At 40.9% G+C, this 26,036-nt stretch overlaps 2 protein-coding genes across 5 annotated transcripts in view; one reads left to right on the top strand and one right to left on the bottom strand.

Annotated features, from left to right (window-relative positions):
• LOC112434863 (uncharacterized) overlaps positions 1 to 24,421 on the top strand; it is a 28,786-nt gene extending 4,365 nt beyond the window's left edge. The window contains exons 2-6 of the mRNA XM_076884380.1: positions 3,387 to 3,485; positions 3,731 to 3,799; positions 15,651 to 15,917; positions 23,653 to 23,748; positions 23,916 to 24,421. Coding sequence (XP_076740495.1) covers positions 3,387 to 3,485; positions 3,731 to 3,799; positions 15,651 to 15,836 — 354 coding nt within the window. The 3' untranslated portion in view covers positions 15,837 to 15,917; positions 23,653 to 23,748; positions 23,916 to 24,421. The remainder of the gene's footprint in view (positions 1 to 3,386; positions 3,486 to 3,730; positions 3,800 to 15,650; positions 15,918 to 23,652; positions 23,749 to 23,915) is intronic.
• LOC143418683 (uncharacterized) lies at positions 1,964 to 14,329 on the bottom strand. 4 transcript variants are annotated; one of them, XM_076884378.1, is made up of 8 exons: positions 14,226 to 14,329; positions 11,937 to 11,988; positions 10,878 to 11,033; positions 10,070 to 10,388; positions 9,392 to 10,027; positions 9,086 to 9,234; positions 8,156 to 8,305; positions 6,235 to 6,371 (listed from the first exon to the last, which is right to left on the bottom strand). In XM_076884378.1, exons 4-6 carry the CDS (start codon positions 10,248 to 10,250, stop codon positions 9,185 to 9,187), a joined length of 867 nt encoding a protein of 288 aa, XP_076740493.1. In that variant the 5' UTR covers positions 10,251 to 10,388; positions 10,878 to 11,033; positions 11,937 to 11,988; positions 14,226 to 14,329; the 3' UTR covers positions 6,235 to 6,371; positions 8,156 to 8,305; positions 9,086 to 9,184. The 4 variants fall into 4 exon arrangements, with proteins under 4 accessions (XP_076740492.1, XP_076740493.1, XP_076740494.1 ...); XM_076884379.1 differs by having other exon boundaries at positions 9,392 to 10,006; XM_076884377.1 differs by lacking the exon at positions 6,235 to 6,371 and adding an exon at positions 1,964 to 2,190 and having other exon boundaries at positions 9,392 to 10,388.
• Positions 24,422 to 26,036: the final 1,615 nt, after the last annotated feature.

The raw sequence follows: 26,036 nt of genomic DNA, 5'->3' as shown, positions 1-26,036 counted from the left end.
ACCAAAAACACAACAGTTACAAAATGCAACGCAAAAGCAAAAGAAAGGGAAAAGATAAGAAACAAAACGACTAAAACGAGATGAAAAAAGCACCAACACATGTCATGAAAATGACACACAAACCAAAATGTGACACAAACATCAGCAAAGAGAAGCAAAACTGCTAAAAGTTCAAACACCTCTGTTTATTGTGTGTCTCTGAATTCAATCACCTCGATTCTTAGCGTCAGTATTGTGAGTAAAATAAAGAGAAAACACGACCAAACAGGAGCAGAGCTTCTTTAAACCTTTCCTGCCTGCGAGCTCCGGGTCCGTCTCAGCTCCCGCCACCTCTGCAGCACGTGTCATGTTCACCACCTGAGCACAAACACACAAACTGTGGCTGCTGAGTGTGTTTGAGGCTCAGCACACCTGTGGCCAAAAAGAAGAAGTTTGTCTGCTGTGTCCACATGGCTGAGACACACAAGAGTGAAATGAGCCGTCAGTGGCAGAAAGCTGCAGATAAGCCTGAAAACTGTGGCTTTAAGACACTTCCTGCTTTCTTGCACAGCAGCGAACAATACAGTGGACATTAAGCCACACACGTGTCATATTTAATGCCGTATATGGAAGAAAACACACGTGTGTATAATCTTCAACTGTCAAACTTCATAATTTCATTAAGAACATCCCATTTATTTACTTTATTTGCTTTTACAGTTTGCTTTGGCTCATACTCCACCTGCTCTGTCCGATCAGTTTTGCAGCTTTTGCGTGACTGAGCGGAGAGCAAAGGTCACACGTCACAGTTCATCCTGCTGCTTCGATTAGCAGTCACAACATCAATAAACCGTGACCCACTTCCACCGCAGCCGTACAGGCCCGAGCCATAACATTACCTCCACCATGTTTGACGTGTGATGTGGTATGCTTCAGACCACCAGCTGTTTCTCTCCTCTATATTCACGCAGCCATGAAACTGTTTTTCAGTAAACTGTTCAATTACTGTGATAATGGAGGCCTGTATGAAAGTGTCACTGTCTAAATGAACCTGTCTGTAGATGGAAATATTAACAGCAGGTGTGTAAACATCCACTCTAGTCTAAGACACTCATCCTTTGCTGACCTGTAGATGTAAAACCAAAAGTTTCCAATGAGGAGTCATGATGGAAGAGCTCTGAGTTAATGGCATTAAAATGCAGAACATGAAGGAACATGTTTATTAAAAAGGCCAGCCTCGTGTACCAACTTCACAGGAAAAAACATCAGCTGGTGTTCTCATTTATACTGCAGTAAAACCACAAAACTCCCACCAGAAGTTACACTGACAGAAAGAAGCAGAGAAACTGTAGCGGTATCACAAACCCAGACCTCTCAGTTTTTCCACACCTACCATCTCTCTGCTACGTGGCACAGATGTCTGTACTGTTTGAACATGTCAATCAGTTTACTGGTTGGATTTAAAAAACCTTTCAACATTTCTGTTCATTCGTGTGCCACACAGACAGTAACAGACTACATGTACCGCCGTTACGTATTTAAAATACTAAATATGAGTAACTGTATTCTGTTACAGTTACCGTTTAAAAAGGTGGCATTTAGAATACAGTTACTTTCTTGAAATAAAGGGATTACTTTCCTGTTTCATATGTTCGGCTATGCCCTCTCTGTTTTTGGTAATTCCACACTGGTGGAAACCCAAACAAAACACGCATTAAGACCAGGCTCTCTGTCCTGGTCGTTGTGTCCTTGGGCAAGACACTTTACCCTACTTGCCTACTGGTGTTGGCCAGAGGGGCCGATGGCGCGATATGGCAGCCTGGCTTCTGTCAGTCTGCCCCAGGGCAGCTGTGGCTACAACTGTAGCTGCCTCCACCAGTGTGTGAATGTGAGAGTGAATGAATAGTGGTATTGTAAAGCGCTTTGGGTGCCTAGAAAAGCGCTATATAAATCCAATCCATTATTATTAATTCAATTCAATTTTATTCATATAGCGCCAAATCACAACAAAAGTCGCCTCAAGGCGCTTCATAGATACAGAGGAAACCCCAACAATCATATGACCCCCTGTGAGCAGCACTTTGGCGACAGTGGGAAGGAAAAACTCCCTTTTAACAGGAAGAAACCTCCGGCAGAACCAGGCTCAGGGAGGGGCGGGGCCATCTGCTGTGATTGGTTGGGGTGAGAGAAGGAAGACAGGATGAAGACATGCTGTGGAAGAGAGACAGAGGTTAATAACAGATATGATTCAATGCAGAGAGGTCTGTTAACACATAGTGAGTGAGAAAGGTGACTGGAAAGGAAAAACTCAATGCATCATGGGAATCCCCCGGCAGCCTACGTCTATTGCAGCATAACTAAGGGAGGATTCAGGGTCACCTGGTCCAGCCCTAACTATATGCTTTAGCAAAAAGGAAAGTTTGAAGCCTAATCTTGAAAGTAGAGATAGTGTCTGTCTCCTGAATCCAAACTGGAAGCTGGTTCCACAGAAGAGGGGCCTGAAAACTGAAGGCTCTGCCTCCCATTCTACTTTTAAATACTCTAGGAACAACAAGTAGGCCTGCAGAGCGAGAGCCAAGTGCTCTAATAGGGTGATATGGTACTACAAGGTCATTAAGATAAGATGGGGCCTGATTATTTAAGACCTTGTATGTGAGGAGCAGGATTTTGAATTCAATTCTGGATTTAACAGGAAGCCAAAACAGGAGAAATCTGCTCTCTCTTTCTAGTCCCTGTCAGGACTCTTGCTGCAGCATTTTGGATTAGCTGAAGGCTTTTCAGGGAGTTTTTAGGACTTCCTGATAATAATGAATTACAGTCGTCCAGCCTGGAAGTAATAAATGCATGAACTAGTTTTTCAGCGTCACTCTGAGACAGGATATTTCTAACTTTAGAGATGTTGCGCAAATGGAAGAACGCAGTCTTACATATTTGTTTAATATGTGCGTTGAAGGACATGTCCTGCTCAAAAATGACTCCAAGGTTCCTCACAGTGTTACTGGAGGCCAAGGTAATGCCATCCAGAGGAAGAATCTGGTTAGATACCATATTTCTAAGCTTTTCAGGGCCGAGTACATTAACCTCAGTTTGATCTGAATTAAGAAGCAGAAAGTTAGCGGCCATCCAGGTCTTTATGTCTTTAAGACATTCCTGCAGTTTGACCTGAGCCTTTCCAAGCAAACCCTTGAGTTCATCTGAAATGTTGCAGAGTTGCTATATTTACACTTACAAACACGTCACATGAGCGTCAGGCTAATCGAGCAGGGAGCCCCGCCCTCTGTCAGCTTGGATTAAGCTTTTGCACGTATGAAGCAGATGAGCTGTCAGATTTCTGCACGTTCAGCCTCTTTTTTTAAATTGTTTGTAGACATTTTGGATGCGTAACCGTCCCCATCTCTCCTCCGCAGCGGCTGGCCTCGGTCGGCCTGGACGCCAAGAACACGGTGTGTATCTGGGAGTGGAAGAGAGGGAAGATCCTGGCCACGGCCACGGGACACTCGGACAGGGTGAGAGCGTGCACCAATCAGCTTCCTCTGCAGTTAAGCCTCGCCGCTTGCCGCCGTCTGGCAAAGCCTCTGGGCGGTGCCGTCTGAGCGGGACAGAAAATCAGCGTGAAGCACCACACACCAATCAGATCTCAATAAAAAAATCTTTTACAGAGTTTGAAAGTGTTTCCTTCTCATCGTACTTCCACTGTGCATGCACGCGTTTTCACATAAACCCGATAACGGACGATTCTTCTGTTCTCCAGATCTTTGACATCTGCTGGGATCCGTTTCAGCAAAGCCGCCTGGTGAGCTGCGGCGTGAAGCACATCAAGGTAACGCAGAAATCGTCGTTTTGTGCTCGTCTCCAGAAATGTGGAAGTAAAATGTAACGTATTCCTCCTACCCAGAAATATGACTGGTCAGCACATTTACCTTCTCCACCTTCATGTAGCTGCTTAGTTTCACTCGAGGTAATAAAATAGTTCCTCTGAACGCCCGTCATTAAATATCTCTGACTCTCTAACGAGCCGAGAAGGAAGCAGATATAAAAGCTGGAGACAACTCCCAGCTCAGCTTCTCTCATTGTTAGAGTTTGTATTGTTGATTGTTATTTATGCTTAGAAATATTTAACCATAGATGCTTAGAGGTGTATAATCAATTGTGTAGTGATAAGTTGTGTGATCTTTAACAGGCTACAGAGGCTTGGTGTGCATTCCACACCTACATCCTGGGAGCATGAGAGAGGTCATACCTTCTCTTATTGTTTTATGGTAGGATTAACGTAGCTACGTCTGTTTTAGTCTAAGTGCTTTTCTGTTTAGATGAACTGCTGGACTTCCTCACCGGGGGGGGGGGGGTCTAGTCTACCCTCTTCCTGACCAAGGATGTTTGACCCTTTGATCAGCAACACACACACACACACACACACACAGGCAAGGTACTCTTTGTTTGTATGTAGACGTCGTATGTTAATGAACCTATGCATATTCATGTAACCTCAATAAAAGGATAGTGTATGGGAGGACGGACGAGAGCTACTGGGGTCAAGCGAAGGGACGGCGCTCTGTCCAATCTCTCCCGTGCACGAGTACCATGAAGAAGTTTGCCTACTTGCGTCTTGCTTGCAGTGTAATTATATTGTCTTAACGTTCCAGCGAATAGGTTCAAGCTACAAACCTAACACTCATCCAATCAGAGTCCAGTCCAGATATCAAAAAGCACCTTTACATGGTTCACTGCTGTGGATTTAAATACAAGACAAATCCAGGACAATTTAGATTGTTTTTTCTTTTTTATTTGCTGTTTTGAACACAAACATGACCAAAGCGTGCTCGGTGAGTTGGTGGAGATCACTCTTCCCCAGCCTGCTGGAGCCTCCTTCCCAGTGCTCTCAGTGTTCTCCTCAGTGGTATGCGCAGTAACCCTCTCACAGGTGCGTCCTCGGCACTCTCTGTTTGGGTTCCTTGTTCCCTCCGCAGACCCTGACGGTCATGGCTGACTGTGCGTTTTCTGTCCTGGGGCATCTGAGGTCTGATCTCAGGATCGGATTCCTGTTCTCGCTCTTCAGATGCTGAAGGTTTCCCCTCAGGAGCAACTGTTTGCTTTCCTTCACTAAGAGTCACGACTTCCCTTGCAGGATAAACAGATGATGTCACAGGTTGCTCCTCAGGGAAAGTTTGATCCGGCAGCATTTCAGGCTCGCTCTCACTGAACTCTTTTTCTCTCGCGACTCCGTCACTTTCTCTCGCGTCTCCGTCACTTTCTCTCGCGTCTCCGTCACTTTCTGTCGTGTCTCCATCGCTCTCCAGAAACTCTTCCATGAAGCGGTCTAAAACCGGAAAGCCATCCTCCATGAAGTGTTCAATGATGCTCGTCACATCTTCACGTAGCTTTTCCAACGCCTCTGGCCTGTAGATTCGCCGGATGGTGGCCACTTCATGACTGGCTTTAGCATCCTCAGCCCCGTTTTTCTCTTCAGACTCGTGTTTCAGGTCGTGGTCCATGTTTGCTTCTGTGTTTGTGAAGAAGTAAGCTCAGGTGTGTTTGGTTTTAAACTCTGCAGAGGGAACTGCCATGCAGGGCCGTTGCTAGCCATTTGGGTGCCCTAAGCACAAATGCTTTATGGTGCCCCCCCCCCCCGCCACTGAAAAGAAAAAAAAAAAAAACATTAATACTTTTGAATTTCTCAGTGGAATTTGTTTAATTAAATAACAACAAACATGACAGTTAAACAAATAAATAAGGTTAAAGGAGGTTAAAAATACTGTTACAAATAAATACTGAAACAAAAATTGAACATTGGAACAAGAACAAAGAGCCTGGCAATAATGTGTAATTTTTTTTTGCCCTAGACTCTAGGGCATACTCTGACAACCAGAAAATGCAGGCGTGGTGTGCCTCTCTAGGGCCTAGAGAGGCACACGCCTGCATTTTCTGGTTGCAAAATCAGCTATAAGGTCATCATATGATAGCTTCTGAGCCACGTCACCATTGATGCTGATAACAGCCAGACCACTTAAACGTTCCTGCCCCATTGATGAACGCAGGTACGTTTTAATGAGTTTGAGCTTTGAAAAGCTTCGCTCAGCAGAGGCAACTGTGACAGGCAGGGTCAGTGCAATACGCAGAGCAATCCACAGATTGGGATATACCTCTTGAAGCTGATTGTCATGTAAAAATGACAGCATTTCCAAAGCAGACGTCTGTGGTGGCAGCTGAGGAAGGTTGATGATTTCCTGCATCATCTCAGGTCCATCAATGTTAGCTACTCCCTTATCTGTCAGTGTCTTCTGTACTTCAGTGCAGTGTTTTTTTAAATCCTCCTTGGACATCCCATTCACTTTGCTGAAATCAAGCAGCACTCCATATTTCTCCTTCACTTGATTCATGGTCTCAAACCTCTCCTGTAGGGAGATTAAAGCAGAGTCCACAACACAATTGAAAAATGTGACCTCAAGCTTTTTAAGGGCATCATGGAGGGGCTCATCAACAGCTTCATATGCAAACTGCCTTTTTGTGCTCCTGAGCCTTTTCTCCTTCAACTGTGGTTCTATGTTCAGGGCCTCACAGAGTTCTTTGGCAGCTGACACAGCCTCATCAAACCCAGACTGTCTGTATTTAGAGAGGTTACTTTTGGCAGTGTCAATGAGCCTGACAGCAACATCGAGCTGCATGGAGCTGGACTGTAGTAACTTGTTCACCTGGTTTGTGATTGTAAGAAGTTCACACCACACGATGGAGCAAATCAAAAATCGAAATGAGGCTACTTCCTCAGCAAGCACTTGAGCCTCCACCTTTGCGACTGCATCACTTACAGCTTCTCTGGCCTCCAGGAGAGCATCCCTCACTTCTTTTGTCTGACTCCGGACAGCAGTTACACTTTGAAGCCTGCTTTCCCATCTAACGTCACTCCAAGATTTAAGTGTCAATTTCACATGTTTTGTTAAAATGGCCCATCGCTGGGTGGCACTGGAAAAGAAATTGAACAACTTCTGCAAATACCCAAAGTAGCCAGTTGCATCTGGAGAGGACTTGGCAGCATCAGCTATGACCAGATTCATCGTGTGAGCTCCACAAGGCACAAACAATGCTCTCGGGTTTAATTGTAGCAGTCTGGCCTGAACACCTTGCTTCTTCCCCTTCATGTTGGCCCCATTGTCATAGGCCTGTCCTCGACAGTTTTCAAATGGAATGCCAAGCTCCTTCAACTTGTCAAGGACAACATTGGACAGGTTAAGGCCAGTTGTTTGCGCCACATTTATATAGCCAAGAAAGTATTCTTTAATATCTGGTTGTGCTTGGAAACAAACAATGCGTACTATGACTGACATTTGTTCAGTGTGACTCACATCTGGAGTACAGTCAAGAATGATGGAGAAGTATTTTGCCAACTGGATTTGCTTCACAATGGCGCGGAATGTTTCTGAAGAGATAATCTGAATTAGTTCGTTCTGTGTCTCAGGGCTGAGGTAATGTGTGTGGGAACCTTCATCTTTTATGTTGGCCAAGTGATTTGCCATTACAAGGTCATATGTTGCCATAAGCTCTACTTCCTTCAAGAAGTTGCCATTGTCCGGCTCATAAAGACAGTCAGAAGAGCCCCTAAAAGACAAATTTCTGGAAGCCAGTGAGAGAGTTATTGAGAGTAATCGTTTGAGAATCTCTCGCCACTTTTTCCTTTCTGCCTCTAGTAAGGTCAACTCCTGTTGATCTATTGCCATGCTTTTCTTTAGCCGTGTGTCCAGTTCTCTCCACTTAAGCATGCACTGTATGTGGTCTTGGCTACACTCATGACCCCTCAAACGGATGTTGATGTTCGACCAGTCACTGAAGCCCTCTGTACTCAGCTTTATATCCTTCACACTGAAAAGCTTACATGCAAAGCAGAACACAGCATTGTTCTGCGGTGAGTACACTAACCAGCTCCGGTGAACCTTTTCTCCATTGGGAAGAATTTTGAACTTAAGGCTAGTGTGAAATGCTCTTCCATCAGGCCCCTTTGGAAAATTAAAATCAGAGCTGACATTAAAAGGACCTCTCCGCACAATTTCAACACGATCAGCATCTACAATGTGAGCTGGCCAAAGAGCAGGATCGGTTGAAGGGGGCACACATGTCTCCACAGTGTCACTTTCTGATAGTCTCTCAGTGACAGGACTCTCAGTGGTACTTGTGTATGGAACTGTACCTGAACTGGTGGTTGATGGTTCTTGTTCTTCTTGGCTAGGGATTGTTGCAGGGTCTACAATGGCTGGTGGTTGATGTCCAGGGATGGCACTACTACTGGATGGTTCATCCTGTCCTTGAGATCCTCCTTGAACATATTTAAGCATTGACCCTGCATACAAGAGAAAATATTCAGGGATTTTACAGAAATACAATTTTGAATCTACAGTAGGCCTACGAAAGATTGCATTATAAGACTAATAAATTAAGTAAGTCACTGGTACATTTAAAAATTACTAACTATATTTTACATGTATAGATTTTCATAATGGCAAATGGCAATATAAACATGCTGTACATAATTTGATATAAATGCGCAAGTAGGAAATCTATATTACTGGAAGATATAGGTTTCATATTACAGTTTCACCAACAGATGTCGCCCTTGATCTATGAACCTAAAGAAAGACGAGAACTATTTATGTGTTCAGACGTCAATGGCATAAATAAGATATGCGTCTTTATAGATATCCTGAAATGCAGCAACAAACAAAGTAATCTTGTCTAATCTGATAATAATACTTGACTGCATCACTGACCTATCCCAAAGTTAAGGTTAATCAGTAGCATGCATGACGTTAGCCAGCTAGCAACCTGAGGAGGGAAATGCTAGTCTCACGAATCACGATAACGTTAGCAATCGTGAGTCACGATTGCTAACGTTATCTGAAAACCGTCAATTGAGTGACCATGATGAGTTGCTTTTAGTAGTCCATTCTATATTCATATCCACAACGTAAACAAACTACCCAACATCAATCATTTGCAACATTTGTTAACACAGTATGAACACTGCTAACAGGAGCTATCACAGAGTTGACGGACATGAGCGTGCAAGCAAGGGCTACAATAATGAACTTTTTTTATTATTATTATTTAAACATTGCCTTACCGGCAAGCGACACCTGAGTTTCATCACGCTTCCTCTTCTTCTTTCTTTTCTCCGCTCCCGACTCCTGTTGCCGTTTCGAGGCCATGTTCAAACAGGTGTTTACCAATTATAGAACAGACCACTGGGAGTGGGGGGGCACCAGGAGGAGACTGGAGACAGGGCACAAAGCAGATTCACCCCTTTTCTCGGGAAAATTGTTTTATGTTGCTTTTGTATTGTTTAACCATATTAATGCATATGATATTTATAGTATTAATATGGTTTACTTTTTTTTTTTTTACGACCCTGATTTTTTTGGTGCCCTACCGGCCATTTGGTGCCCTACGCAGTGTGCGTTATGTGCGTTTGCGGAGCTACGGCACTGAGGTTTCCCCTCGGGAGCAACTGTTTGCTTTCCTTCACTAAGAGTCACGACTTCCCTTGCAGGATAAACAGATGATGTCACAGGTTGCTCCTCAGGGAAAGTTTGATCCGGCAGCATTTCAGGCTCGCTCTCACTGAACTCGCTTTCTCTCGTGTCTCCGTCACTTTCTGTCGTGTCTCCATCGCTCTCCAGAAACTCTTCCATGAAGCGGTCTAAAACCGGAAAGCCATCCTCCATGAAGTGTTCAATGATGCTCGTCACATCTTCACGTAGCTTTTCCAACGCCTCTGGCCTGTAGATTCCATGAATGGTGGCCACTTCATGACTGGCTTTAGCGTCCTCAGCCCCGTTTTTCTCTTCAGACTCGTGTTTCAGGTCGTGGTCCATGTTTGCTTCACTAAGAGTCACGACTTCCCTTGCAGGATAAACAGACGATGCCACAGGTTGCTCCTCAGGGAAAGTTTGATCCGGCAGCATTTCAGGCTCGCTCTCACTGAACTCTCTTTCTCTCGCGCCTCCGTCACTTTCTCTCGCGCCTCCGTCACTTTCTCTCGCGCCTCCGTCACTTTCTCTCGCGCCTCCGTCACTTTCTCTCGCGCCTCCGTCACTTTCTCTCGCGCCTCCGTCACTTTCCAGAAAGCCATCCTCCATGAAGTGTTCAATGATGCTCGTCACATCTTCACGTAGCTTTTCCAACGCCTCTAACCTGTAGATTCGCCGGATGGTGGCCACTTCATGACTGGCTTTAGCATCCTCAGCCCCGTTTTTCTCTTCAGACTCGTGTTTCAGGTCGTGGTCCATGTTTGCTTCTGTGTTTGTGAAGAAGTAAGCTCAGGTGTGTTTGGTTTTAAACTCTGCAGAGGGAACTGCCATGCAGGGCCGTTGCTAGCCATTTGGGTGCCCTAAGCACAAATGCTTTATGGTGCCCCCCCCCCGCCACTGAAAAAAAAAAAAAAAAAACATTAATACTTTTGAATTTCTCAGTGGAATTTGTTTAATTAAATAACAACAAACATGACAGTTAAACAAATAAATAAGGTTAAAGGAGGTTAAAAATACTGTTACAAATAAATACTGAAACAAAAATTGAACATTGGAACAAGAACAAAGAGCCTGGCAATAATGTGTAATTTTTTTTATAAAAAAATAATATATATAATATAATAGTATTATTATTAATATATTTACAAATAGTTTCACAATAGAATTTAAATAAGAAACTTAAATAAGAAAAAAGAACAATGTCTGACATTCGCAATAAGTAAATTTTATCATATGTCAGTTCAAACATAGTAAATAAAATTTATATATGAAATTTCAAAATTTAGATTGCTTGGCTGGTCACCTAAAACGGCTTATTGGACTCACCAGTGACCTGCCACTTAAGACAAAAGAAATCCAAATAGAATTTGCAATATTCAGATTTACCTCTTGCATGATCTGCAAGTGGTGGGCAAGTTTCTGCCCAGAAACACCGCCCTTCTTCTGGAAAACTGTCATCAACTGAGGTGTAATTCTGTCTAACTGTGCCGCGAAGGTCATCTCCAGCTGAAGTGTTGTAATACACTGGAATTCAGCATTTACCTGTATCACTCACTCACTCACTCACTCACACACTCACACACACACACACTCACACACACACACACTCACACACACACACACACACACACACACACACACACACACACACACACACACACAAAAAGAAGACTGGTGCTTAATCATTGGTATGATTATTTTGTTATTTCTTCATTAAATGCTACAATGCAATTGCCATCACTTCATAAAGCATGATTATCATATGGGTTAGTATACAGTGCATGAAGGATGTTACTACTGTTAATCAAAGAAGAAATGAATGGCATCAGTCCATTTAACGGGTTTAAAGGGTTTTAAAAAGCAGATATTTGTCTGTTTCAGGTGGTTGGCAACACATTTTCCTGTGCTCTTTGTCCACTGGTGGGAGTGTCTCACCTGTGAGGTCAGCGGGGCAGAACTCTGCCATCAGCAACAGAGAGCAGAGAAAATTTAGATGTGCAACTAAAAACATGCTTGCCATGTAAGCCCCAAACATCTCTGAAATTGCTCTGCAAACTTCAGAGTACTTCTACTTCAGGAGTCCTGTGGGTACCGTAAAGACTCATGTATGCAAACAAACCACATTTTTTTTTGCAATCTGATCCTTTTTCTCTTGGCTGTTTCCTTCAGGGATCACCACAGTGAATGATCCACCTCCATCTAACCCTATGCTCTGCATCCTCTTAACTCACAAGAACTAAATTCCTGTTTTTCATTTCACTTTCGCAAGTTTTTTTTTTCTTTTGTCCTGGATAAAAGAAATGTAATCATATATATTAATTGATATTAATTAATATCAATATTAATAATCACAAGAACCCTTAAGATGAGATAGATAAACTTGTCCCTGCAATACTGTGACAAATACTGTTGTGATAAATATGTAAGGAATTTGCATGTACTTACCAAAATAACACCATCTTCTTGAATAAACAGTAACACATAAGGGGAAGAAAATCTGCCAGAAAAGGAAGACAAATAAAAAAAATAAACTTTAGAAAGACAAACAATTACCGTTTCCAAGCCATTAGTGCATTACTTCATGATACTCCCTTGTAACAAAACAAATCTTACTTGTGCCTCTGTGCAAACTACAGATGGCACGATACCACTTTTTTATGTCCGATACCGATATCATAAATTTGATTATCTGCCGATGCCGATATGAATCCGATATAGTGTATTTTATAATAAATAAAACTGTTTTTATAAATATTTTGCTGCATTTTGTATAAGTTCATACTCAGTTTTAAAAACAAAACATTAAAGCTATTCTGTTATACCTGTATGCAAAAAATACACTGCACCCAAAATATTTTATACTTCAGCAATACTGATCAACCTAAAAAACTTACACCATCCTCCTTATTCAGGTATTCTAAACAGTACATAGAAATATTAAACTAACTAATAGGACTGCCAACTCCCAGCAAAAATATTAGGAAACCACCCCGCACCCTCCGCCTGATAATGCTTAATTGACGTAATCTACTTTAATGCACAGAAATCAATTATTTTTCTATAATAATTTGATTCAACATTTTTCTTCAATACAGTTGCAGACAGCGCAGACAGCGTACCTTCCCAAAGGAAAAAGTGCTATATGTACTACTATTACTAGGGCATATATTAGACTTAATATTTACTACATACAATAATGGATCTCTATACATTTAACCAGAACACCACTTTGGTAGTAAGATTTAGAATAATTATTTATTAAAAGCTAGACATTTTAAATGAGAATAAGAAAGAAAATTATGTCTTTGTGTCTCCCTTTCCCTGTTAATGCCCTACCTGGCCCCCTGGCAAAACTTTGCTAGATCCGCCCCTGCACAGTTACCAGATGTCAGCTACATAGAAAAGGATCCTGGTGTTATTTGTCTCTCATAAACAGTTCATAACTTCCCTTCAACTCATTCATGTGACCTAAAATGTAAACCTGTTTCTTCATCACCTGTTCAGCTCTAATGATTCAGTAAAAACTTCTCCTGGTTTCACCTTCATGTTTCCTTCTCACCACATATCCAAACTATCATGACCAGCAGCTATTACGGCTGTGGCTCCAGAAAACATAAGCGGATACTAGAAGTAATATTAAAAAAATTCTAGCAACAGCTTATCAAGCTTAAACGTGCTGCTGTTGTTTATCTGCCGTTTTCCTCTTTCTAGCGCAAACTGGGTGACTAACAAATGAGAGAGACTAGCGACAGAAAAGCCGATCACCTGATAATCGATCAGTTTCATGATTGAAGTAGCAACAGGAGAGGGAGGGGGGAGAATGAGGGAAGAAGTTTTAGCTGTTCAGCATGAAGACACCGAATAACTCCAGCTTTGTGTCTTTTTTCATTCTAGCTGAAGTATAAAACAAATCGCTTCCTTTCCCCCTCAATACAAAACTCCGACAGCCAGTCCAGCTGTGGCTCCATACATCGGTTGTTAAGCTCAACATGGAAATACTATGCAAACATAAAGAGATGAACTTACACACTTGCTTTACTTCTCTGTGTTAGTTTTCTCTGAGATTAAATGCAGCGGTTTGGAAGCACGTAGCGAGGCTTTAAATGCTAAACCAGACCGCTGACAGGTCTTGCACTCAACAGCTCTATCAAGTGAAGCAACTTCTTTTCTGAGTTAACTTCAGTTCTGACAAACATCACTCTCAGTGCCTTTTGATCTCACATTTTTGGCAACCACTGAGTTAGTCTCCTCCACAGTTTACAACCATTATTTTTTTCTGCACAAAAGACGTTGTGCAACGCCAATCCTACTTATTTCCTACTGCACCCCTGACTGTGCAGGTGCGTTCAGAAGCCCCCTCCCCCGCCCGACTATTCCTTAATGCCAATGTTGTGGCGGGAGGGACGATTTCTCCACTTAAAACTGCAGGCGACTGTACAGTGAACTTTACAGCTAACTACAGAGAAATTGCCTCGTTCCATAATTTGTTAGTACAAAGTGTGCCACAAGAACTAAGCTAAAAACATATGACATTTTAACGCATCAATACAATTACTCTTTTAATAGAGCAGTAGCTAATAGAGCACATAGCTAGCTTAAGTCAAATTCATGACAAAGTTCAGAGGTGTACAACTACTTAGACTTCTTTCTCCATGTGCACACGTCTTAAAGAGTCAACATGCTTTGACTGAGGTAAAAAAATAAAACAAAAACGACCGTAAAAGGTTTACTTACCGAAGCTAGACCACCTTTATATGAAGTTGTGCGATTAACTTGAGCCCGCTTGCAGCACACAAAGAGTCCGCTTCTTCAGTCCGTGTGCAAAATGGTGGCCTGTCCTAACGCATGCGCAAAATGGCCCAGCAGGAGGCTATGAAAAACATACTTAAGCATTTTGAGCTACATTTAATTAACTAAAATTAATTGGATTAAAACGCAGGGAATGTATTCTGGAGTTACTCGAATTATATATGTAGACAGGAATTACTCATTTGAATTGAAAAGATATACCAAAATATAATATGCTATATTTAAAAGGAGACAATATCACTTTTTTCAGTGTACAGTCCCAATCAAAAGTTTAAGGCAACTTGAAAAAGGGCACAAAATCATATTTTTAATGATTTTTTTTTTTTTTTTGGAAATAATTTTTCTTAACAAGGTTCCAAGTAGAGCTTCACCATGCAACAAGAAGACATGGGAATGAGACAAAAAAAACGAGCATGCAATTTATTGAAAACGACACTTAAACTGAAACTGGCTGTTTTACAGCTGATCTAAAGTTTAGGAGCACACCTCCAAATAAACCCTGTAAACCCCCCAAAAAAGAAATCAATGTTCCCAAACATAAACATGGAGTAGCTCCACAGTTATTGTTTTTCTTCTATGGTGCAAATAGTTTTTAAAATTACTTTGGAAATTTTGTTCAACCCCAATGAGCCTTTGCGGTGTATTATATTAAAAAAAATTGTGATTATTTATTCCAGATAATTCTGACAATAGGTCATTTAACAGATTTATATCATTTTCAAAGGTAAAATTTTGATGTTTACAAAGTTGAATTAAGTTTTTCAAAGCTGAAAAAGACTGCATATGTTTGCAAGCAGCATATTCTGTTAATATTAATTGCAAGGCAAGGGTTATCTGATGATTGTAGGTTATCTGAGGATCACATGGTCTGACCTTGAGGTGAATTTGGTGGGATGTCCACTCCTGTGAAGATCAAAGGCTAAAAGGCTAGCATATGCATATATATATATATGCATATATATATGCATATGCAGTAAGGGTATACTTAGTGTTTTTTGTATTTTAGTTTGCTTTTTGTTAAATAAATAATAACATTGCATAACATCATGTATTATTGTTCATCTGAGGATACATTTAAATAATTGATTTTGGATATATAGACTAGCTGCTCTAATGCATCATTCTCTCTTTCTCTGCAAATTTGCCCAAACTCATCTCTTTTTAAGGTACGAGGGTTATTTACAGTAAAAACTCATGTTAACAATGCTGGAGGATTAAGGTGGTACTCTGCTTTGCTTTTTCTTTATCAAACTAACTCCTTTATGCAGAAACAGTAGAAACAATTGATGACAACATGTCATATTGTTACATTGTTAACACTGTTGTTTGTTGTCTATGATGTGCTCACAGGCGCAGCTCCAAAACCGTATGTCACAATACTTAAAGAAAAGGGGCTGCTGCAGTGTCAAGTTCCAGGTGCTTCTCCTAAACCTACAGTTGAGTGGTGGGACAGTGACAACAAAACACTTCCTTTTAAGACGGTGCAGGATGAAGAACAACAAGGTCGCTTCCACGTCACCGTCCAGACTACTGTAACTGAGCCTGGCTGTTATCACTGTGTAGCCACACAGATGGAAAAATGGCATCGGATTTCTTCAGAGATCTGTGTGCATCATGGTGAGTGAGATATAATTCTTCAAATAAGTGTGAACACTAAAATGTGAATATGTGCTTAGACTGAACACTAAGAATGTGGTCGGGGAGGAAAGACATGAACATAAAAGACGATGTGCATGCTGGAAAAAAGCTGTCAGTTTCTAACTGAATGTTGAAAAACTAAACTCGCAAACACATACTGTATATTATAGAAGATGAACTTGCTGTTGTGACTGATTTGTTTATGAACTCTTACATGATGCCCCAAGCTAATTTCTCTATCAAAATATTGGTGTTTTTTAAACCTGAGCATGCTTGCAGACTCTTGAAATAACACTTCCATGGTAAATCTCACTCTGCTTTATTTTTCATTTTTAAACATTAATGGCATCATATTCACACTCTGGGTGGTGCTATTACTTGGTGTTGGCTCTCTCTAGAGTATCATTTTGTGTTGCTGTTAGGACACAGTGGTGTTTTTGTGTAACTTATCTGTGTACCCAGTTTAATTAAAAACTTGTCTTATTGTCTTATGTCATAGTATAATCTTCGTATGCCCTGTCTGAAGCACTCTGTTTGTTCACTCGCTAATTATAGTCCTAGTATTCACTCACTATCTCTTTAGGGATTTGCTAGCTTGACTCGTAGCTGACTCACTAGCAGTGTGTCCTCTTCACTTGTACCTCTGCACTTTCCTGCTCAGTGTGTGAGACATCTGGTTACTCCTCGGCCTCCTTTAGTAATAATGATACTTGTAATAAATGTAGCCGCAGCTCTGCAGCTTTGCAGGAGGATTACTGAATTGGAGACTTAACATCACGGCTTTGAACAACCGAAGCTAGCCAGGCCCCTGTAGCCGGTGCAGCCGAAGGTAGCATAAGCCCCAACATATTGTCCTGAGCAGCCAGGTAAACAGGATGGCTGGGTGACGGTGAGGAGGAAGCACAGTCTTAAACAGAAGCTCCAGGTACACCACCAACTCATTCATGTATCTAACTGTTTTCCCCACTTGGCGACACACCTGCCAGGGATCAAACTCTGGTAATTGGTGATTCTGTTCTGAGACATATGAAGGTACAGGGCTACCAAAATCTGTCTCAGCCCTGAGGTAAAGACAACAGCACCCATAGTCAATTGTCTTCCAGGGGTCAGAGCAGGCAACATTGATGGAAATTTAAACAATTTCAGACTCTGTAGTTTTCTCTGGTCTCCTCCCTAGTCAGACCATGACTCGCATGTTTAGCCGCATGTTCTCCTTAAATTGCTGTCTGTCTGAGTGGTGTCCAAAAAGCGTTGTGGGATTTAATTGGCAAACCTTCTGGAGGAAACCTGGTCTTGTTAGGACAGACGGCATCATCCCACTTTGGATGGAGCAGCTCTCATTTCTAGAAATATGGACAAATTTATTAAACCCCCCAAAATATGACTATCCAGAGTTGGGACCAGGAAGCAGAGTTGCAGTCTTGCACGCCTCTCTGCAGCTTCTCTCCTCCTGCTACCCCCCCAAAAACCCATCTCCATAGAGACTGTGTCAGCTCCCAAACAGACAAAATAAAAATAAAAATCTGCACAAACCAACTTAAACATAAGAAAACTGCACCAACAAGTAAAACAGTGAAATGTGGATTATTAAATATTAGGTCTCTCTCCTCCAAGTCTCTGTTAGTACATGACTTAATAATTGATCAACAAATTGATTTACTCTGCCTTACAGAAACCTGGTTGCAGCAGGATGATTATGTTAGTTTAAATGAATCAACACCCCCGAGTCATTCTAACTACCAGAAACCTCGAAGGCCGAGGGGGCGGTGTGGCAGCAATTTTTCACACCAGCCTATTAATTAATGAAAGACCAAGACAGACTTTTAATTCACTTGAAAGCCTGAAAGCTTAGCCTCAGAAACCAGTCTTACTTGTTATCATCTATCGTCCACCTGGGCCTTACACAGAGTTTCTGTCTGATTTCTCAGACTTTTTATCTGATTTAGTTCTGAGCTCAGATAAAATAATTATTGTGGGTGATTTCAACATCCATGTAGATGCTTTGATCTTTAGATGCAGATGTACAGCCGATTCTTGTTCTGTCCAGGTGGCTCTTCTATGTTGTGCCATACATTTATGGAGTGGCTGTTTGGTTTCCTCAGTCTAGAGATCTGAGTACTCCTTGCTAAACTGTACACCATACACTACGTTCTTAAGTTTGTGTTTAGGAGTTTTGTCTTTTGGATGAACCAGTTTTTGTCTGAGTGTGTGGCTGAGTCTGAAGTACACTGGGATGTCGTGCTTGGAGAAGAATCTCCGGAGTTTCTCTGATAAACCTGCAACATAAGGGCTGACTTTGTCTTTCTCCCTAGTTGATCTCTGACCTTCTTTACTGTGCATGCAGTGGTTTGTATCATATCTATCTAATAGACTCCAATTTGGAGGGATTTTTTTCTGGCCAGTGTTGCCCCATTGTTAGCAATATTAACTCAGCTAACTGCAAAATTTCCAAGGACCTCACCACTATCCTGGCTCCCCTCATGAGGAACATGCCCCATCACATTAAAAACTCGAGATGATGGATCATGATGAAACTAATCTCCTGTGATGTAGTCTCTCTCTTCACATACATAACTACAACTGAGGCAGTGGAGACTGTCAGAAAATGACTACAACAAGACAGCTTTTTAGAAAACAGAACCAGCTTCACGTCTGATCAGATTTGCACACTGTTAGACCTCTGCCTTACCACCACATATTTTAAATACAACAAGGTTTCTACAGAGAAAAACATGGATGTGCCATGGGCTCCCGGTGTCACCTATTGTAGCCAAACTTTACATGGAGCTTGTTACCTAAACTGAAATAATTGCAACTATTTGGAGTAAGTGTAGTAAATGAAAAGTATTTTTATGAGCCACCTCATCTATTTGATCATGAACATTTATGTTGGAAAGGTTTGGTCACCATTTTACACAATTTGTTTTCTCAAATTCATGTTGTTTTCTGATGTGTATGCATCATTGTCTGTTACACTTGTCTAATGAGAAACTTTTTGTACTGTTTCCACAGAAAAGATGTGTTAGGGAAAATATTCTAAAACACTTCTTCAGTAAAGACTCAGAGAAGAGAAACACACAGAACTTCTTGCTAGCAAGGGCAGCCTCCAGACTGAGACTCGCACTAAGAAACTGCCCCAATCTTTATTTATACTTCAGTAGGTGTGTGTGTGTGTGTGTGTGTGTGTGTGTGTGTGTGTGTGTGTGTGTGTGTGTGTGTGTGTCCTGCTGATCAAAGGGTCATGAGAGCACAAAAGGTACATCCTTGGTCAGGAAAGGGGGTAGTCTCCCCCACCCTAGATAACATGGTGAGGAAGTCCAGCAGTTCATCTATATGTAAAGAAGCACTTAAACTAAAACAGACATAGCTACGTTAATCCTGCCGTAAAACAATAAAACAAGGTATGAGCTCTCATGCTCCCAGACGTGGGGGTGCATTCCTGGGATGCACCCCAAGCCTGCAGCCTGTTAGAGATCACACACAATTAATTATATGCCTCTAAGTATACATGGTTGAATATTTTCTAATACAAATAACTACATGCAGTATTCTACCATATGCAAACTTATATCACTAAAAGATTATACTGACTACTAAATACAATTTTCCATTGACAAGATGGATCAACCACCCTCAGGTAAAGTCCAAAATACCAGCCAGTCAGCAAGGTAAATGACAAAAAAAAAACCCAACTCCAGGAACCAGCACAATAAGTCACACAAAAAGATCTGTTAGGAACATAAAGAAGTCATGGTAAAGTTTAAAAAAAAATCGAATAATGTAATGTTTAATTTTTTAGAAGTACAGGAGAAATATTTGTTGTTTAAAAATATTTAATTTACTTCAGCAGTTGAAATTACAAGTTATGCAGGCACAGGCTTTTAGATTAATGAAGGCTAGAAATGTAAAAAGAGAAATAGGGAGGAGTGCAAAGTGAGCAGAAATTATAAAGTCAAAGAGGAATGACGTTAAAAAATGGAATTTGCAACTGTCAGTTTTATATTTGATTTGCTTCACTGACTTCTTCAGAAGGAGACAAAACACTGATGGCTTTATTCTGACTTTATTTAAAGATTATACATAGCTTCTCCTGAGCGACAGAATATGTTCTACAGCAGTTTTTACAGGCAGAGTGACACTGCTCAGGACCTGCATATTTCCATGTGTAAGATCAGATATCGATCCCTTTACAGAAATCACAGTGCAGGTTTACCATTTATCATATTATAATTTGTTGGATTTGTTCAGAATGCCATATTTATATTGTGCAAAGGAGTTAATAGATTTCAGTAACTTTGTGTGTTGTGTGGGTCACAACATTAGGAGTACCAGTCATTATAATTTAATGCTGTATGATATATCAACATTTACTCAGCCTCAAATACCTTTATAACAATGTCAGAAAAACCTTAACATTTAATTTAAATGTAATTTAAACTTTATAACAGATGAGACTTTATGGTGCTGAGTTATAAATGAAGTGATTCTAAAAACTTTGTCTCACTTCACTTGTTCCAAATTTTGTCCTGTTACAGCTTTATTCTAAAATGGATTAAATTAATTTTTCAATTCAATAAGAAAAATGAAAATTTGGTAGAAGGGTAGAAAAAAGTGACTGCAACACTGAAGGACCCAGTGAGCACAGAGGCATCAGTCATCTGTCAGTGGCAGCGCTTCAGCATTGCTCTGTGGAGAGGAAACTCTTCAAGAAGAAACTTTTCTGCAGCACTTCATCAATCACATCTATAAGCAATGTTCCCTCTAAGCTGCATGCGCAATTGCACACTGCTGGCACGGTCTCTGTGCACAGAAAATCTGCGTTGCGCACAAAAAAAATCTTAAAACGATGCCACCTTATCCCATAGTTCAGCCAATAATGCGATTCACATTCGTATATACGCAGCTAATCAACGTCGTTGACAGGCCATGAAAGCGTCCTTATCAATGTTTCCTCTAGTTTTTCATGTGTCTGAGCGAACATACAAACTCCCTGAGCGGCCCCTTGTGCCGGCTTTATAAAAAAAAAAAGTTGTGTTTTTAAAATTGGAGTTCAAGTTATTTTTACTTCCAATAGTGTTAACATACTACACAGGTCATGAACAAGAATTTTTTTTTTTTTTACATTTTCATTGTAAGTGGGCTAAAGCAGTCAATTAAAAGTAGTCTAACATAAATGCTGTAATTTGATTATTTTAATAAACCATGTGACTTGGATGGATTGGATGCTGGCGTGACCACAGTGCACACGTTTGATGTCGCTCACAGTGGTCCAAGGGACCGCTCAGGGAGTTTGTGTGTTTGCTCAAACACATGAAAAATTAGAGGGAACATTGCCTATGTGGTAGAATGGCCAGACAGAAGCCCTGTAAAAGTCATATGACAGCCTGCCTGGAGTTTGCCAAAAGGCATCTGAAGGACTCTCAGACCACGAGAAACAAAATTCTCTGGTCTGATGAAACAAGATTAAACCCTTTGGCCTGAATGCCAAAAATAATGTTTTGAGGAAACCAGGCATCACTCATCACCTGACCAACACCATCTCTATAGTGAAGCATGGTGATGGCAGCATCATGGGGCCGAGGGGGAGGGGGCTTAAGTGTTAAGCAAGGAAGAAAGAAAGTATTAGCAAACTGAAATGTTATATAAGCCAGCTGGTAAAGCGTGAGACATCAGTCACCCCGTCTGTCCCCTGTGAATATGTGCGCAGGTCCTCACAAACATCTCACCCCCAATATCCTGAAAAACCATCTACCATCAAAGAGGGCAAAATACACCACCATGAAATCCAGAAACCAAACACCGTAGCAAGGACAGACAAAACAGCAAGTAGTTTGGTGGCTCATGTTTGTTGCATTCCAAATTATCAGAGCCTGAACACAAACACACAGAATTGTGACAGAAACCCACACAAGCAGAAACTCCAAGTAGCTGCAACCTACAGCAAAGACCAAGCCGCTGTGGGCACCAGCATGCCAAGCTAGAAACATGCAAGAAGGCCTCACCAGTGTTCAAGGCACCTCCCAAGATCCAACAGGTGCAACCAAGGCACAAGTGTCACAGAATGACCCAGCCCACAGAGTGCCCATCCAGCTCGCCACCTCCTGAGAGAGTGGAAGGTTTCCACCCAACTCTAGAGGACTGGGCATAGCACAGGGGGTTAGATCAAGGGGAAAGGAAAAGAAAGAAGAGGAAGTTCCCAAAGCCATCAGACCTTGGCATACCATTTCCCATGGAGCCACCAGGAGAGGCACACTGGGCGAGCCCCCACCACCGAGAACCACAGACAACCAGATCCAGTGAGCACAGAAGGAGGAGAGAGAAGCAGGGGAGAAATGGGGAGAGACACAAGGGGGCAACAGAACAGCCTCTGGTTGGAGGGAGGGGATGACATTAATGCCAGGCAGCCCGATCTGTGATTATTTTGGTGGTATTTAATTAGTTGTTGTTGTTGTTGTTGGTGTTGTTTTAAATCACATTCTAATAGTCTGAGGGTTAAGGTCACTGATGACGACTGAGACTTTTTAGGGTTAACCTTCAAAGAAATTCACTTAATTTAAAACAAAAAAACAGACTCTGTTTTAATGATGCGGTTGTAAGAGGAGGAATGAGTCAGTATGAAGTGACATGAAAGACATTTCTTCTGTGAAATCACTCAAACACACTCACAGTAATCTCATACACTTCACAATAATTTAGTGATGAATTTAGAAAAAGCTGGTGTGACACAATTGTTAAAGACATAAAAAGACATCCTTAGGAAATAAGATCATGACAAACAATTATATGTTCTAAACCACAAGTGAAAAGAAAACAAACTCATTGAGCCAAATGTACCACTGAGTGTTTTAGTGATAACTCGGCAGATTAGATGGAGGGAAAAAATGTAAAAACCCAGCAATGTTACAGTCACACATGTGGAAGAAAATAAGGGCACTAATACAACTTTGGTTCTACTGTTTTTATTTTTCAATTAAAATTATAATGAAGCTAAAAGATAGGACACTGTCTTCATCATAACAAATTATTAGAGTCAAATGATATTAATCCTATTTGAAGATTTTGGATTGCAGGATAATATAAACCTGTAATTATTCATTTTACACGTTTCAGTGAGGTGATAAATATGTTTGTCCAGATGAAGCTTCCATGAAAATGCAACTAAGACAAAGTTAGAGTGTCACACGTAACTCTTCTCCAAAGCATACGCCACACAAGATGGTTAATTTGGGTAGCAGCCCTTTTACTTGCCACACACAAATACACTGTGGTTTTTGCTCATTCAGCCTGGGACACAGAAACTCCCCTGGTGGCTCACTGCCGCCTTCTGCCTCTCTGCTTCTCACTGACAACAAAAAACACAAGTCCACGTTAATCCCCTGCCCAGGCACACATGCTCTTCGCTTCACCCCGTGAGCACACTGCATCACCCCTCCTCTGCAGCAGGTCAGAGACCACGCCCCCGCCACACAGAGATTTAAGGGTTGTTGTTTTTTTTCTCGTACCTACTTGGTTAAGATTCCAAGCAAGTGTCGAAAATGTGATGTCAACAGACTGGATGCCACTGATTGGCTAGTCAATGGCATCACCCACTAAGACGTGAGAACATCTCCTTCACAGAATTATCTATGCTGACATCACTCAGGTCGCTGTTTAAACCTGCTGTTTGTTGCTGACATGTAGTCACAGTTGGAATTTTTTTTCTCTTCTTCTTCAGGGCTCCCCGTATGGGCTGCTGCACTCATCGGTGTTATTGGTGTTATTGTTGGTGTTGTGGCTGGGCTTACATTTAAAAAACACTGTGTGAAGAAAGGTGAGTTTTACTACTGTACTATAATATCACAAATTCTTCATGACTCCCTGATGTTAGGTCTTAACCTTTTGATTTATGTCAAAGAAGATAAATACTTTGTTTGCTCCATTCAGTGGGTGACCAGTGTAGTTGTGTGCTTCTTGAATATTTTGATTTCCTTCCTGCAGGTTCACAAAGAAGAGAGAACGGACAACTTGGTGTGGTGTAAAGTGCTCTTGATTCTAAACAACCTTCAAAAGTGTGAAGTGGTGGTACTTTAAATCTGTTTTTCCCCCCTTTGATACATCTGAGATTTTAATCAGGACAGGTGAACAAGTTGGTTTGAGTTAACTCTTCTTCGTCTTGGCTCAGGACATTGCTCCTCCTGACTCCTGACTACTTTCCCATTTTCAGTACAGATCTGAGCTGCATTTGAAAGCTTTGCTAATGACATGAAGATGTTTCAAGAAATCCTCTTTTAAATGCACCAAAGTACAAGGTTTTACTGTAGTTGCCTAACTTTAAGCTTAAAGTAATCAAAGCGTGCTTCCAAACAGTAATTATACTGTCTTACTCAGATATTGTTAGAAGAACACATTTTGACTTTTGTCAAAATGGCAAAATGACTTCATGTCATTGTGATATGTGTTCTTACATAAAAGTGTGCAGCTCTATAAATAATTTGCTGACCAAATTTTCTCTGACATTTCTTGACACATGCTGACCTCCCAGCCCATTGTTCCTTCAGTGGGCTGGTTTCAGTCATTATGCAAATGTACTGTTTATAAGATTGAAACCTGCAGTCAGCTGAGACTGAAGACGTCACTTGGATGAGTGACGAAATGTTTCTCCCACTGAAAACGTCCAGATGAACAGAATCAACTTTTGGAGATTTCTCTGACATTTATGTTATTAATACGGACAGTGATGGTTTGTTTTCATCATAACAGATTAAGATAATTGTAGCTCTAACAAAAATTGATAAATAATAAGAAATGCAAAATTAAATTTACCTAAGATAAAAGGGACCCATAATGTTAAGACTTGAGATGTTAAAATATCAGGTTTGTCAGTCCAAAGCTGTCATACAGATGGTGAAGAATATAAACTCATATTTAACTCAGGTTAGTTAAACATGTGTACTCATGTTGGAATACTTGATTAAACTGAACCCGCAGCACTTCTCTTGTAAATCAATGTGAGTATTTTGCAGTGGCAGGGATAGTTCAGTAGGTAGAGTGGTGGCCCCATGATCGGAAGGTCGTGGATTCAAATCCACTCAACGGCTACTGTGTGGTATCCCTGAGCACAAGGTACCGTCCCTACACACTGCTCCCCCAGCGCCCAGTGGCTGCCCACTGCTTCACTGAGTGGATGGGTAAAATGCAGGGAGGAATTTCCCCACAGGGAACAATTAAGAATACATTATTGTCATTATTATTATATAAAAATATTTCTGTTTGCCAAGCAGGTCTGTCAGGTACACGTGTGCTGTAGTATGTTGTTGTTGGCTCCGTTGAATTTTTTTTATTTATTTATTTTTTTTACAAGTTATATTTATGCTGTTAATTGTTGGCAGATTTTTTTTATATTCATGCCATTTCAGAGAGCGCTTAAGGGTGCACAAGTCTGAATAAGAGATGAAACAACAAACTTCTGTCTACTATTTTGTTTTTGGTGTATGTGTTTCTTTAAAGATTCATAAAGAGAGGAAATGTATTAATGTCTTAGTCAAATTTCAAAAAAATTCTTATTTTGAAGCAGCTGTGCTTTGATAAAAGACATTTTGAGGCCAGGAAACCATTTTAATAAAACATATAAACCCAGGACTCTTATCCTCTATTGACTGATTTTATACACAAAATAATATCTGGTATATGTAGTGCCTCTAGTCAAGACCAGTACAATATCAATTTCAGTAGAGATCCTAGACATTGAGGTGGTTTTGATTTAGAGATTTACAAAAGGGGGTTGTCTCGGAAGTGAACAACTGGGATCTTTATTTCCTCCTTACAAATTGTCAACAACATATACAGTCACAGTCAACAAGTTTGCATTCTACACAAACAGTGCAGAAGAGTGAATTTCCTTTTTATCTTTTGTTCATTTAAATCATTTAACCTCTTTCCCTCCAAAAAGATCATTATGAAATATTATCCATCATATATAACCAAATATTTCAGGGTATTCTTAAATTCCAGATGTATTGATAAAAAATGGTATTTCCTATTAGCTCATTTTCTTTGTGGAGCTAAGCTGGGCATACACTGCGATTTATTTATTTATTTATTTTTCCCCAGTTGCGTTAT

The sequence above is a fragment of the Maylandia zebra genome, linkage group LG5 (genome assembly GCF_041146795.1).
Source record: "Maylandia zebra isolate NMK-2024a linkage group LG5, Mzebra_GT3a, whole genome shotgun sequence".
NCBI classification, from domain to species: domain Eukaryota; kingdom Metazoa; phylum Chordata; class Actinopteri; order Cichliformes; family Cichlidae; genus Maylandia; species Maylandia zebra.
The sequence above is the reverse complement of the archived record's forward strand: the minus strand, read 5'-3'. Positions and strand labels throughout refer to the sequence as shown.